This window comes from Strongylocentrotus purpuratus, unplaced genomic scaffold, assembly GCF_000002235.5.
Source record: "Strongylocentrotus purpuratus isolate Spur 01 unplaced genomic scaffold, Spur_5.0 spur5_scaffold_12, whole genome shotgun sequence".
In the NCBI taxonomy this organism is placed as follows: domain Eukaryota; kingdom Metazoa; phylum Echinodermata; class Echinoidea; order Camarodonta; family Strongylocentrotidae; genus Strongylocentrotus; species Strongylocentrotus purpuratus.
The window spans coordinates 31,445,835-31,460,376 of record NW_022145597.1 but is presented as its reverse complement, the minus strand read 5'-3'; the positions used below and the strand labels follow the sequence as shown (position 1 = coordinate 31,460,376).

General features: G+C 38.6%; 1 protein-coding gene across 2 annotated transcripts; it reads left to right on the top strand.

The window, feature by feature from the left end:
* Positions 1–2,043: 2,043 nt before the first annotated feature.
* On the top strand, positions 2,044–7,034 carry LOC100888238 (centrocin 1-like). 2 transcript variants are annotated; one of them, XM_030982635.1, is made up of 5 exons: positions 2,044–2,113; positions 3,383–3,490; positions 4,584–4,856; positions 5,656–5,761; positions 6,557–7,034. In XM_030982635.1, the coding sequence occupies exons 2-4, from the start codon at positions 3,397–3,399 to the stop codon at positions 5,754–5,756; spliced, it is 468 nt and encodes a 155-aa protein (XP_030838495.1). In that variant the 5' UTR covers positions 2,044–2,113; positions 3,383–3,396; the 3' UTR covers positions 5,757–5,761; positions 6,557–7,034. The 2 variants fall into 2 exon arrangements, with proteins under 2 accessions (XP_030838495.1, XP_030838494.1); XM_030982634.1 differs by having other exon boundaries at positions 3,348–3,490.
* The last annotated feature ends 7,508 nt before the right edge of the window (positions 7,035–14,542 follow it).

Sequence of the window (14,542 nt, the reverse complement as noted above, 5' to 3'; positions counted from 1 at the left end):
CATTTCCCACTGCCGCTTAAAAATTGTGCCCTTTTGCGATCTTCTAAAGTCCCATATCTAGTTGGTTGGTTGGTTTTTAACGTGACCAGAGGGCGATGGCTTTAAGTCATCATCTCCGAGGGACTTGGTAGTAAGGACTAATGCCTTATCAAAGGGCACTAGCGCATCGACCTGGTTTCGAACCCTACTGAGTCAATTCATGAACCTTCTACTTTCAAAGAATTGGAGCAGTTTTGTGTAATAACTGGAAACTTTTTTCTTCTACTACAAGAAAGGTAGTGGAGCCGGGAGAAGGGCAGGGGGCACAATGTCCCACATTTCATAAGAATGAAGTGTGCCCCTTTTAGAAAAAACAACCGTGCTCCTTTTTTAAAGCTATAAAACGTCCCTTGCCTAAGCCAAGGTAATCAATTGACCTTTGTTCAAAAATATAAAGTTTGGGACCACGTTTGATTTTTCAAACTCAACTCAAATGCATTTCCATTACCAAATGTCATTCATGTTAAAAAGACTGAGACATAATTACGATACGTGTTATATGAAAAACGTTGTTATTATCCCTCATCTTCCCAGAAACAAGAGACTTCTTATAACCTCCCTAACATTTTCCCCAAATTCAAAGCGACTGAGAGCATTCTTTTCCTTCAAATCTCCTCGAAAACTCGCTCGCTTTGCTCGCTCACATTTATAGTTTATCTCATTAAGAAGCACATTGAAGGTCTTATTTATTATTTCATTATGGGATTGTGCTTAAAACCCCATCTGGATAAGTCCGTCTAATAATGAAAAGTAATCGTTCGTTATGTGACCTCAAAAACTGTACAGTTTTTGGTCGCTTTCTTCGCTCGCTCGCAAAGGAATATTTGGACTATCACACACAACAGCATAGTATGTTGCTAAAAATTTCCCTGATTATGTATTAACTACGCATTAGCATATTTAAATATTTTGCTTCGATGTTACCATTTGTAGGTGCCTTTTTTCTTCCAAATAGTGCCCTTTTTATGGTGCCCCCCCCCCCCTCACTTTGAAAAAAATACGCTTTGCCGCCCCTTTAATTTTCCAATGTTATTGTCTTGACTATAAAGACTTGTAAGAAATCTATTATTGCATTCTAGGACTTTTGCATGTCTTGTCATGAAAGTGGTGTATACAAATTCAGTCTAAATTAAATTCGTACTTCAAGTTTCAACCAATCCGTTATTCACCTTGATTTCCTTCTTTCTAAAAAAATAAGCAGAAAAATGAATGATAGGTTACAATTTCATATATTCCAATCTCAAGAATAACTCTATTTTGTCACTCCCCTTTCTCTCTTCTTTCTCTTCTTTCTCCTCTCTATTATCTCGCTCTTTCCCTCCCCCCCCCCCCCCCCTCTCTCCCTTTCACCACTGCCTCTCACTCTATCTCTCTTTGTAATTATTTAACATACTACCCCGGTCGCTACGCTCCCTCGCATATGATACAGAATTTAACGCTAAACACTATTATAGATCACATTTCCGAAGGTTCGTTAAATCTGCCAAAATTAGGTTTATAATTTTGAAAATTAGAAACAGGGTTCTCTTTTGTTTTCGGGATAATGAACCTTCAGAATCATGAACCCTATTTCATTTTTTGAATTACAAACCTTTTAAATAACATTCATTTGGATAAAACACCTTTAGATTGATAAATTTGGGGACTAACTGATCTTCGCAAATATTCACCTTCGGAAATATGATTTTTTTTTGGGGGGGGGGGGGAAGACATGTAACCATTCTTGATGACTTCTAAGTTCGTGTGTATCTATAGCCTAATAAAGAAGTATAGTTGAACAAGAGATAGATTGATTAATTCTACTTTCCAATGATCCGCCCATATATCTTTCTTTCTTTTGCTCATTGAATTCAAAGTCTCTCAAATCAAAATAAAGTTATCAGTTATCAAAACATCTGGCCAACCTCATCGGTCCTATCAATCATTACACGCACGCAAGAATGTTCAAAGAGGCGCAGATGAGGAAAGTGGCGAGGAATAATTCCATAAAAGGGAAGCCAATCGGTTCGAGTCATCAATTCAGGAGCTGATCTCACCCGCAACAAGCTGCCTTCAGAACCTTCTCACCAGATTGGTAAGCATCTGTTTTCTACCTTGCAGACTATTATTACAGAACTTTACTTTATAACCGATTTTTCGATAATATTTTTTTGGACCCATTTCTAAATCTTGCTTCGTTCAAATGACACAATGTTTGTTTCTTTATTATTCACCAATACGATGCATAATATATTCTACAATCTGCCTTATAGGTTTATTTACTTTTAATTCATAATTTTGATGTATAATGTTTACGCTTGATTTGTTATGTTTCCTATTATATATTATTAGTCTTTGGACTACCATCGTGTATCAGTTCATGAAGATATCAATCATGTATAGGTGATGTGGTCATGTGGATGAGTCAAATCAAGTCCGGATTACGTAACACATCGTTGTTATGTTCGCACATTTTAATAGGTGTTGGACAAGTCTATTGAAATAGCTTTTCAATTTGATTTTGTGAAGGTCTTTGCAGTCGTATATACTGTAATAGCATCACCCATCTAGCTATCTCTAAAGTCAGCGGCGTAAGTAGGAATTTCTTTTTGTATGGCACCCTGGGAAAATAATAAATTTGCGCCGCCCCTGTTCAAACGTATGAGCTTAGAATACTAACAAGCTTGGTTCTCATTCATATCATTCAGAAACTATATAGCAATGTAGTGAAAAATAATTTTGATGTATTTGATCCGAAGAGTTATCCAAGCGAGGGAGGAAAAGCGACCATGTGGTGAAATTGATTGATTTTATTCGTTAAATATAGACCTAAATAAATTTGTATCATCGAAAATACAACATAAAAAGGAAATATCTTTAGATCATGTGATAATACGTGAAAGCGAATCTTCAGAAAATCGTGTTGAGATATGAATATAATTACACTGATTTGTTGAAATGACAACCTTCTTAAGTTTGATACTCATGTTAGTTTGAAAAATCTGTAGATTGGCAATTATTTCCAATATAACGAGAGTACTAACGGGATCGGCTCTTTTTTATTATAAATTTAATTTATGCAAGATTTGCATTTCACCATTTAAAACGCGATTTCTTATGCGTTTTACATTTTGGGGGAAAACATTCCAACCGACGGTGTTCCAGAGTTTGAAAATAGATAATGCTATTCTATTCAGTTCTTCCCATATTCTAGCAATATAACAAGGACGAACATTTTCGAGGAATTCAGCACAGAAATACGGAACCGGCAAGATAGGAATGACTCCCAATTCTCGTTTCCTTTGTTCTTCTTTTGCTAAACCAAACAGAATAGCCTTTCACATATTGCAGGCTGCTTCCCAAGCTAAACTAGTCAAGATGATGATCAAAGTAGCTCTTGTGCTCTGTGCTATTGTGGCAACCAGTATGGTGTGCGCCAAGGATTTTGAAGAGCAAGATGCATTGGACACCTGTAAGTACATAAGTCAGCCAGGGACGTCAATGCTTGAAAAGTTTTGACCGCCCCCTTAACCCTAAAAAGGCTGGGCTATTTGAGGTGTTATACGGCCGGGGGGCATTATGGCCCCCTCTTAAGATCTCGGCCGTGAAACGGCCGATCTCCTCGAAAATGTGCACGCATGTCCAGTGAAGTGTATAGAATACTATGATAATTTCACATTTTTACTCATAATTCATATATTATTCATATTTAAGCATTCTTTTTCACTATTCATTAGACCATTTGGATTAATAATACGACAAAAAATTTAGAAGAGCCAGCTTATTCCTTGTGTTATCTCTTGTTTTGATAATTTCCATAGTATTTCATTGTTTTTTAACTTATGTATGTTATTGTTTTTGTTGTTTTATTTCATTTCTAACTACAATTCAACTATTTTGACTACCAAAACAACCACCTAAACTTTAAACAAGACCCAATAACCAATGTTTGATCTAGTTTTAGGAAAAATGACATTAATTTTCCATACGCTTTGTACACAAATCACGAAAATGAGCGATTTTCGGGCTGACATGCAAAGACAAAAGGTTACGTGACCTTGTTACTGTAGGTCCGATTTTCAAAAAAATCTTTTAAAAGATGCGCAAGACTCGAAAGAAAAAGGTCCGCGAGCGGCGGGGCGCCATCCAAATGTGTTCTCGAAGAGGACAGGGGGCATATTGCCCCCCCCCCCCGGCCTTATTAGGGTTAAGAAGTCTGTCAGGAAATCCCTAAGCTATTGTCAGAAAAGCTGTGAAATTAAGACATTTTGTTAACACATGATAATATTATCGTACGACCCTAATTTACTCGGGGGGGGGGGGGGGCAGTAAGAATATAATGTGTTTTCCAGGCAAGGGTACTCTAAATGCGTTTTAACAAACTCAACAAAATTTCCTTGTTTCCCTCTCATTTTGTGCCTATTAATTTGACACCCTAAATGCGTCACTCGCCTTAACAAGCCAAAACTTGTTTTGGTCGCGCGTATGTACATAAATATATATTTGAAAGCTCCCCCCTGGGTATTTTCTTTGTTTTCATTCCATCTCGTTTCTATGGCAACCAGTGCTGAATCTGATGCTCTCGGAGGAAGTTGCATCTCCTGATGCTGTGGCCTTGCAAGGCTCCCTCTCGGAGGATGATGCATCTCCTGATGACGCGGTAGCCTTGCAGGGATGGAAGAGGCGAGCCGCCAAAGTTGGAGGTCGTGTAGTTCGTCGCAGGATAGCCCATCGCGGTGGTGACCGGAAGTTAACTAGGACAAGTCGTAAAGTCCATCGTAAAATTCTCAAAGTTCAGCAATTATGCAGGGGAGTTGGTTACTCTCCAGAAGAAGCTCGTAAGTAGCCATAGAAATATAATAATGAAAACAAATAATGATAATAATAATGATAATAATAATAATAATAATAATAATGATGATGATGGTGATAATGATAATTAATACTAAAATTTCGTAAATGATAATCATTATTAGCATTATTATCATCGTCATCATCAATAGTGATAATACTATCATTATTTCATCATGATTATTATTACCAGAAATAATTCACAAATTTGGACCAAATTTGATGATGTGTATAAATATTATAATCTAACATATCCAATATTTTGAATAACTGGACTCATTGAAAGGAGACAGGAAAATTCGTTGTTAATGATACTTATTGTCAGGCACATACATAGTGCTTAATATTATGTTCTACATGCTTTACATTGTGATTACGACAGTATTATCCCGTTCCCTGGATTACTCCGCACGTGATAGCGTACATGTTCCACTCCCTGGGGAGTACATATTATATAGTATTACAAATATTCCTGACAGGCACATTTTTATAAGGACACATGTGCTAATCCAGGGGCACAGTCTTATAATGGACGCCCATATTGTGTCCCGGCGTCTGTTAGTGTCGAGCCCAGCCTAGTCCAGCCAAATTAAAGCTCGTATCCTACCGAGTACCCATTTAAATCCTGGGTGGGGAGAAACAATGAAAATAAAATGCCTTGTTTAGAGACATATAATAAGTGCCATGTCGGGTATTGAACTCGCAACCTTCGCATCTCCATCGAGTGTTCTCACCAGTTCCCCTCCTCATTTCACCATATTTTCAAATTCACGTTCATCTTAATAGGTGCTCAAATTTTGGCTGAGATCCCGGCGATGAAAGAAGAGGATATCAGCGAAGAGGATCTTAGATCGATCTGCGCTGGTGCGCATGCCCTTTTCCGATAGACTCGGTATGTATTTTTGTACAATAACATGAAACAAGATAATTGTAGTGCAGATGTTCGACCAATGATTTTCCACTCACAATTACATATACAGAGCTGCTTATAATAATCATCAAAATTTTAAATTAGACTCAATCAATTTTAATCAATTTTTGTTTTAATGTAAGGGAGGGGGTAATGGCAAGGGGGCAAATCAAAACTATAAATGAAGGCGAGTAAAAGATCCGACACTTATATTACTTTTACACGTATTTTGCTTTAACAATTTAATTACCTGTCAAGTCTTAGGTAAGCAATGTTTAAGAATATAATATTGTAGGCCTATACAACACTGTGACATGCTCATACATAACGTATTTCCGTTCTTACCTCGACATTGAAAAAGACACTTCTCTCAATTTAGATGTTCCAGCAGTATCAGTTTTAGAATTGTTGCTGATTACAATCTATAATTCTGTAATGCTGTGATCAATAGTGATAAATATGGAGTCGTTTATAAAATTATATTCTACTCAGAAATACAGTACACATGTACAGGTCTATAAACATGCTTCCTTCTTCTCATCGTGCCCCCTCTCCCTTTCTGTCGTTCCCTCTCCCTTTTCCATTCTTTCTCTGTCTCACTTTCTCACCCTCTCTCCCCCCTTTCTCTGTCCCCATTTCTCCCCTCCCCCGCTGTCTCCACTCTCTCTCTTTCTCTCTCTTTCTCTCCCCTCCCGTCTTTCTCTGACTCCCTTTTCTCCACAATTTCCTCATTATATCTTTAACCAAAGATATTGTCTTCTTTTATTGCTCACATAGGAAGGGACCGTGACACAACATCCGGGACGCTTGAAGTCGATTCTTCCTCAAGAAACAATGAAATAAAAGCAAGAAATTGTCATCTTCCATCGTGTATTTGCAACTTTTCTATAATTAGAATCTTCTTTACCACTTCTGTATTTGTTAAGCCTTTAAACCTTGTTAATCTTCTAAAATGAAATAATGGTGAGTGGTTTTCATTAATAACACATATTTTCTGTTTCTTCCATGTTTTTATTCATTATACATCTTTCAAATATAATTTATGTAGGGTTAACTGTACACCAACCTTAAAATCTAGCATAATACTACATCTTTTCATCATAAGCTTCAAATTAAAAATCTTCTCTCTGTTTTGCTCTTTTTTTTCCTAAAGAAAAGATCCGACAACAAGACATTGTAACCATGGTATAAGGGGAATAACTAATAGTATTGGGAATAATGCTGATAATAAAATCACATGAACTTGCAAAACATACCTAGCGTGTTTGTTTTGGGTATTTTGTTATATGCTATAAAATCAGTAGTGTATGATTAGTAGAATAATGTTGGCATACAGGGATAATACGAAAAACAACACTTCGATAAGAAAAAGTGAGAGAGGCAAAAATAAAACGAAGTGAAAAGGTTGAATAGAAGAATAAAGATAGAGAGAGAAGAGAGGGGACACGGGAGAGCAGGGAGAGGAGCGTGAAAGAAAGAGAAAGTGTGAGAGAGAGAGAGAGAGAGAGAGAGAGAGGAAGTGAGGTAAGGAAAGCGGAAAAAAGAGAAAGAGGAGTGATAACAGAATAGACTACTAAAAACAGAAAGGGAAAGAATGAAAGAAAGAGAGAGAGCAAGAGATGCAGTGACAGGGGAGAAGCAATAAATATGCAATTGAGGAGCATTTAAGATGGAAAGAAGAGAGAAGGGAGCAGAGAGGAAAAGGATACAATTAATTTGAGCCCTGATGTGTGCGTGCGTGTGTGTGTGTGAGGCACAATGTGTGAGGCACACACATTTCTCAGTTGTTGTGTGTAAAAGTATCTGCAAAATGAGACTACAATACGCTCTGTACTTAAGCATGACTCAGCAAGAAACTGACAGGATTAGGCTCTGCTCAAGGCTTTAGGAATTGTGGGTTTGTGGTAAAGTGTTATATCAGAGTATATGCTTGCAAACTATGGAGGAGCAGAGGAGCACTTAGGCCCCTAGAGTCTTAGGGGTCTGATCCCAAAATATTTGAAAAACTGAAGCCATTTTTGTTGTTGTAATGGCATACTGAAATCCACAGCTATAATGGACAAAATACATGTATCTGGACCTACAAATGGGAGGGCCAAGATAATGCACAATATTTTATTTCCTTAACCCTAATCACACATCATGGATATCCAGACTACACATTCAACAACATGTTGTCTTGAAAACTTGTATTAAAATAGGTAAATGGATCTTTTGTGTGCATTATGTTCTAGTGGTATAACCCTTGTTTTAAGGTAAGCATATGGTTGAATATTAGGGGTAGCAATTTGGCTAAATTTAACTACATGATTAAAGAAGCTAAAGGAAGTTTATTCAAATAATACTTTGTTAAAACTTGTATAGCATTGAGACATCAGAAAGATAAATACCCCTCATAAAAGTTTGCAAACTCCATGATCATCGCTTTTTCATAGTATCAATAGTGTGTTTATTCATTTTTTAAATGATACCATATTTGTTATGATATTGTAGCGATGGAATGAGCAGTACATCAGAATAATAGGCAATATCAAAAGTGAAAGTTGCAAAATGCACTGGTAAGAAGTGGTATTGTATGCAAAGCACTTTTCTTTTTTTGAAATTAAGATAAGTGTTATTTTTGTACATTTTTTTAATTTTTTAAATATTTTTTTATTCGACAAGCTTCCAACAAACAACAATATACAATAATAACAGATCAAAATTAAGTCAGCTTGGACAGGATAGCCCACGAAAGCTCGAGAGCTTATTTCCAGTGGGGTCCCACAACAGAAATGTACAAAATTAATAAGTTAAAATAGTAATATTCACAGACAGATAACAAAAAGAAGGAAAAAAAGTACGAGAAGAAAGGGAAGAAGGAGAAGAAGAAAAAGAGGAGGAAGAAGAGGAAAATAATGATGAATTTGTAGAATTTCTATAACGTACAAAAACATAAGTATATACAAAATGAAAAAGTATGAAACGGCAGAAGAATACAAATTTCAATCATATAACATGTCATTCACTTCTCTTCTCTGACTCTCTAATAGGTATTCCTTTAATTTCCTCTTAAAATGAGCAAAGTTTTCTATTTCCTTTATACCATTGGAAAGGGAATTCCAATGTGTTATGGTATTGTAATAAAACGAATTTCCAATACTACCTACTCTTTCTGGTAAGTTAAAGTTGAATCGGCTATTTCTTGTATTATAATCATTTAAGTCAGCAGGCGCGTACGCAGACGGGGGGGGGGGGGTTTGGGGGTTAACCCCCCCCCCTCACTTTTTGTCAAATGTAAAAATAAAATAAAAAGAGTGAAAAACTGACCTCCCCCACTGAACGAAATATCGGTCGCATAATTTTCTAATTTTCGGGACAAAATATCGGTCGGCTTAATTTTCAATTTTCGGGACAAAAAAAAAAAGGTGTTCTGCAGCCATTTCCTCCAGGAGTAGGTACTCGAGGTCCTTCCAAGGAACCTTGATTGGAGGAACTTCCCACTGAAATTTGACACAATGCCTGCAAAGTCTCGGTTGGTTCTATTATGCTTTGCCTTATTACAATCAGAGGTAACTCAATTTTAACAAATATTGACATCAGTTAAACTAAAGTATATATCTGGTTTAATAGATGTTATACATACTAGATGTACATGTAGATTATGCTGGATTGTTTTGATCCTCAAACCACCCAGAGTCTGTATCTACACTAATAATATATCAGACTTAACCAGGCGCGTACGCAGGATTTTTTCGAAGGAGGGGGGGGGGGGGTTAAAATTTTAAAATCACGCTGGGGATACATGGGGAAATTTAATTTTGAGAGTAGGCGGCAACACATTTTGTTATTGTACAGAACCATGAAAATCTTGAGGCCGCAATTCAAATTATAAGAGTACTGTCTAAAATGTTCAGGAAAATTTACCAAACATTCATCAGCCAATTCAGTAATTCTCAACAATGACCTCAACCTGAAGTTGAAAAATATTACAATAACAATTCATAAAAAACAGGGACCAGTTCTGTATTTTCTTCATATAAATTATCTTTCAATGTACATGTATTTTGATTTCTATCATGTATTAAAAACTGCATAAATAAATAAAATAATATATAAAAAATATTAAAAACAAAATACATTCCATGACCTACAAATTAAAGTTGTCTTTTTCTTAGGAAGCTTAAAATGAACAATGTAAAGCTAGGCTATAACCAACCTAGATAACAATAGGACCCATTGTAGTATTCTATCAAATAATGGATTGATTTGATGAAATCCGAGTGCGGAAAAGTTTGAAACCCCACCCGGGTCTACCCGTATGTGAAGTCGGATATATTCTCAAAGTCGCACGCAAAGGCATTGATCATTTTGTCTGGCCAAGTCGGAGGAAAGACCGTATGCAGGTTGTATGTTGATGGATGACTGGCGCCGCTGTAAAGGGAGAACTTAAACAAAAATAATAGCCATTATTTTGTCGAGGTCATAAGTGTCTACATTATTATTTTGATATTCTAATCTAAAATATGCCCCTTTTACTTTGACAAGTGCCCCTATTTCTCTTTAATAAATGTCCCTTTTCCTTCTTATAAGTGCCCCTCTTCAGATGTAAGATGTGCCCCCTTTTTACCTCTGAAAAGTGTATATTTTACTTTAACACGCGCCCATCTTCTTTTCCAATAACTAACCCTTTCTCTTCGATAAGTACCCCTTTTCTTTTTGTAAAAAGTATCCCTTCCGCTTTCTTATAAATATCGTCTTTTCAACTCCGATAAGTACCCCGGGCCATACCTGATAAGTTCTCTCTTTTACTTTGACAAGTGCCCTTTTTCATTTGTACTAAGTGCATTTTACCATTAAAGAGGTGCACCTTTCCACCTCTGATGAGTACCTCTCTATAGGTATGAGAAATGTCCCATTCCCTTCTAGTGCCCATTTTCACTTTTTAACACTTTGGAGACGACGGGCTTCTACAGAAGCCGAGATATATCCCTAATAATTATGTTGACAAAGATTTCCAGCTCATTATTAGCTATTATGTGCTAAAGTTCTTCGAATTATTATCTAGATATATATTCATCTCATCTATTAAAAAAATAATATAGTTGCGTAGAAAAAAATCGAGAAAAAGTGATATATCATTTCAACTTTAAAAAAAAAAAAAAAAAAAAAAAAAAAAAAAAACTTTACTCTAAGTTAGTGTTCGGATCGAGAAAAAAAAGGCCCGAAATACCCGTACAGCTGGAGACGGACGCGTACGCGCGCGTCCGTTCAATATTCTTGCCAGGATTCTTGCTTGACGCTACTTCCAAGTTCCGTATTACTATACGGGTCGTATTATCAGTTCGATTTCGACCCCGATTACTTATTTATATTTATCTGCCCTACTGGTGTGGCATTTTTTTCATCATATAATCTAAGGCTTCTATGCCTTATCGATGTAGGGTACGCTGTTGTTGGAGCGGTGGTGAACTTTGCCGGAGCGGAAAATTGCCCGCTCCTCACCGCTCGCAATATTTTGTGCAGCTCAAAACTTTCGGAGCTAGGAGGGACCATCAGCGGTGGCCGAGCGTATACGGCGTTGCCTTAACGGGGGCCAACTTCTGTTAAACGGTGGTGAACGGTTACGAGCGGTGATGAATTTTTTTCACAGCTCCAGGAACGCTCCAGCAAAGTTCTGCCGGTGTGACCGGGCCTAACTACTCTGGAAGTTTACCGTTTTGAAAGAAGAGGATGTAAGCCTAAACGTAGGTTAATAGGTCAATCTCAGGCGCGTAGCCACGGGGGGGGGGGGGGGGGGGGCACGGGGGGGGGGGGGGGGCACGGGGGGGGGGGGGGGGGCACATGCCCCCCCTAAAATTTCCAGGATCGGTTGAAATTTTGTAGACCCCTTTTTTTGACCTCGATCGATTACATGTATGTGCCCCCCCCCAAACATCAAACTCTGGCTACGCGCCTGGTCAATCTACATGACAATACAAACAACCACTCTAACTTATATACCTTAAAGGCCCGGTCACACAGCCTTTCGCGTCTGTATCGCGGGTAAAATTTCGCGATTTTTTTTTGCCCGCGGTTGCCCGTGGTGGAAAATGTGCAAAATTGGCTTACCCGCGGTTTACCCGTGGTATGCCCGCGGAACAGACGCCGGCGACTGTTCCGCGTCCTTATCGCGGGTGAAGCGCGGCGGTACCGCGGCCTACCACGCTTACACGCGGTACACACGCTAATGCACGTGATAACAACGCGGTACAGACGCGGAACAAACGTGCTATGACCGTGCTCCACCCGCGATTACCCGCTAAAATTTCGCGTCCAATTCCGCGTGTAACTACGTCTTAACCGCGGCCGTAGCACGTCCTAGCACGTTCGTTCCGCGTCTGTACCGCGTCTTTACCGCGTGTGTACCACGTGTACCGCCCGCGATTACCCGCGGTCTAAATTTTTGGGCAGCCCAAAACTTTTTCGCGCGGCCAACCGCGTGTGAATTTCTTACCGCGTGTAACGACGGGTAAAGTACGGCTGTATCGCGTCTTTATCGCGACCTCAAAGCGTCCAACAGCGTCTGCTTCACGGGCAGAAATTTTTGGCCGTGATTCGGCCGCGATACGCCCGTGGAGGGCTGTGTGACCGGGCCTTTACGAGGGCATGTAACCATTTTAGAGCAGGCTTGAGTAAAATATCTTGATCAACCTAAAGCCGGTCTTGGTTTGAGCGGGCATATGAAATGTTCAAATGTTATGTTCTGAAACACGACCCCTTACTCTTCCTCTCTCTCCCCACGGAATATCACTCTTGTCTTGAGCAACTCCAGCGATATAGCCACGAATGTGAGACTTTTCCTGGGCAAAGATGCTACCATTGTTGAAGAAAAAATGCAAGGCAACATAAAAACAAGTTTTCTGGCAATGAAGAAAAGCGAGTGCAAGATGAAGAAAATAATTGTTATTATCATTACTATTTATTACAATATTGTGTGGAAAACCGTAAAATGAAGGCTTAGGCCTATTATTTATGGCTCGGTTGATAATCGGCCGAGCTTTAGCAGACGACAATCATTGACAATGGGGGAAATGAATGGAGGTATCGACCGATCTGTGCGTGCGGCGGTGCTTACGCAATTTGTATTGTGAGTGTATTGAAAAGGAAAGACGTGAAGCTTCAGCAAAATAAGACAGCAATTCCCCTAAAAAATAACAGACTGTATTTTTCGTAATGATAAACAAAACTTACATTTTTAGAAAGAAAAAAGTCCGATCTTTCATTTTTACATTTACTAAAAATTACGAAAATGTCTGAATGAGGCGCAATGAGCAATGCAAGTAGAAAGCACCGCCAAATTTTCCATTACTGGCGATATAACCGAAATCGCTCCGTCACAGGGGAAACAATCGCTGTGCGCGGGCTCGCTCTCAAAGGGTTAATAACTGCCCCTTCCCCTTCTAATAAATACCACTTTTCACTGACTAGTTTTGATTGGCCTTTAATGAGTGCCCATCATTTGTTTTACCGTCATTTCCCGCTTACAAATTGAGCCCTTTTTGCGATCATCTAAAGTCCCATTTCTAGTTGGTTGGTTGGTTTTAGAGTGACCTTTAAACCAGGGGGCGATGGATTTTAGTCATCATCTCCGAAGGACTTGGAAATAAGGACTAATGCCTTATCAAAGGGCATTAGCGCATCAACCTGAATCGAACCCTACTGAGCCAACCATTGCACCTTCTAGTTTCAAAGAATCGGAGCAGCTTTGTGTAATAACTTAATGACTGGCACAATCCCCCCCCCCCCCCCCCCCCCTCCGAGAACGGAGGGATACGATGCGTGTTCCCAAAATCTCCGGCTCGTAACAAAAGAAAAAGGTCTACCCGTATTGACTTTACACATCGGACTTTTGCTGAAAGGGGGGGGGGCACAATATCCCACATTTCATAAGAACGAAGTGTGCCCCTTTTAGAAATACAACCGTGCTCCTGTTTTAAAGCTATCAAACGTCCCTTCTCTAGGCCAAAATAATCAATTGACCTTTCTCTACGGATATAAAGGTTGAGACAACGTTTAATAAGTTCTCAAACTCAACTCAAATGCATTTCCATTACCAAATGTTATTTATGTTCAAAAGACTAGTACATAGTTACGACATGTGCTACATGACAAGCAGTTGTTATCATCCCTCATCTTCTCATAGCCTCCCTAACATTTGCCCCTAATTTAAAGCGACTGAGAGCATTCTCTTCCTTCATTAGATTGTGCTTAATACTCATCAGGGTTTGTTTTTTGTCTTCTTTTAAAGATGTAATTTTTTGCACTGGGACCTCATAAATCTTAAAGTTTGTGCTCGCTCGCTTAGTTCACTCGAAAACTAATATTCAGTCCATCCCGCCCAACTGCAAAGTATGTTGCTTAAGCAGTTTCTTGTACCATGTAAAGAAAGAAACAAATATTGATTTCATCCCTGGTAGTATAATCACAATCATGACGATGTAGGGGTATATATACCAATGTCTAAAAATTGTATATGTTTTTGTTGTTGCTATGTTTCCCTTTGGAGGTGCCCTTTTTTTTCTCCAGAAAGTGCCCTTTTTTGTTGGTGCCTCCCCTTCCTATTTCGGAAGACGCTCCGCCACCCCTGCATCGTGTTACTTGATGGGGATTTCTGTTCTTCTTATGTCCCCCCCCCCCCCCATTTTTGTTTGCTCATTACGCCACTGATAATAATAATGATAATAATATTAATAATAATTATGATAATAATAATGATAATGATCATCATCATCATCATATCCT

What these genes read in the sequence shown, in the direction of transcription:
- LOC100888238 (XM_030982635.1), top strand. Translation starts at nt 3,397, where the DNA reads ATGATGATCAAAGTAGCTCTTGTGCTCTGTGCTATTGTGGCAACCAGT. An exon ending in GCAAGATGCATTGGACACCT is followed by an intron (nt 3,491 to 4,583) that starts GTAAGTACATAA and finishes TATGGCAACCAG; the next exon opens with TGCTGAATCTGATGCTCTCG. An exon ending in TTACTCTCCAGAAGAAGCTC is followed by an intron (nt 4,857 to 5,655) that starts GTAAGTAGCCAT and finishes TCATCTTAATAG; the next exon opens with GTGCTCAAATTTTGGCTGAG.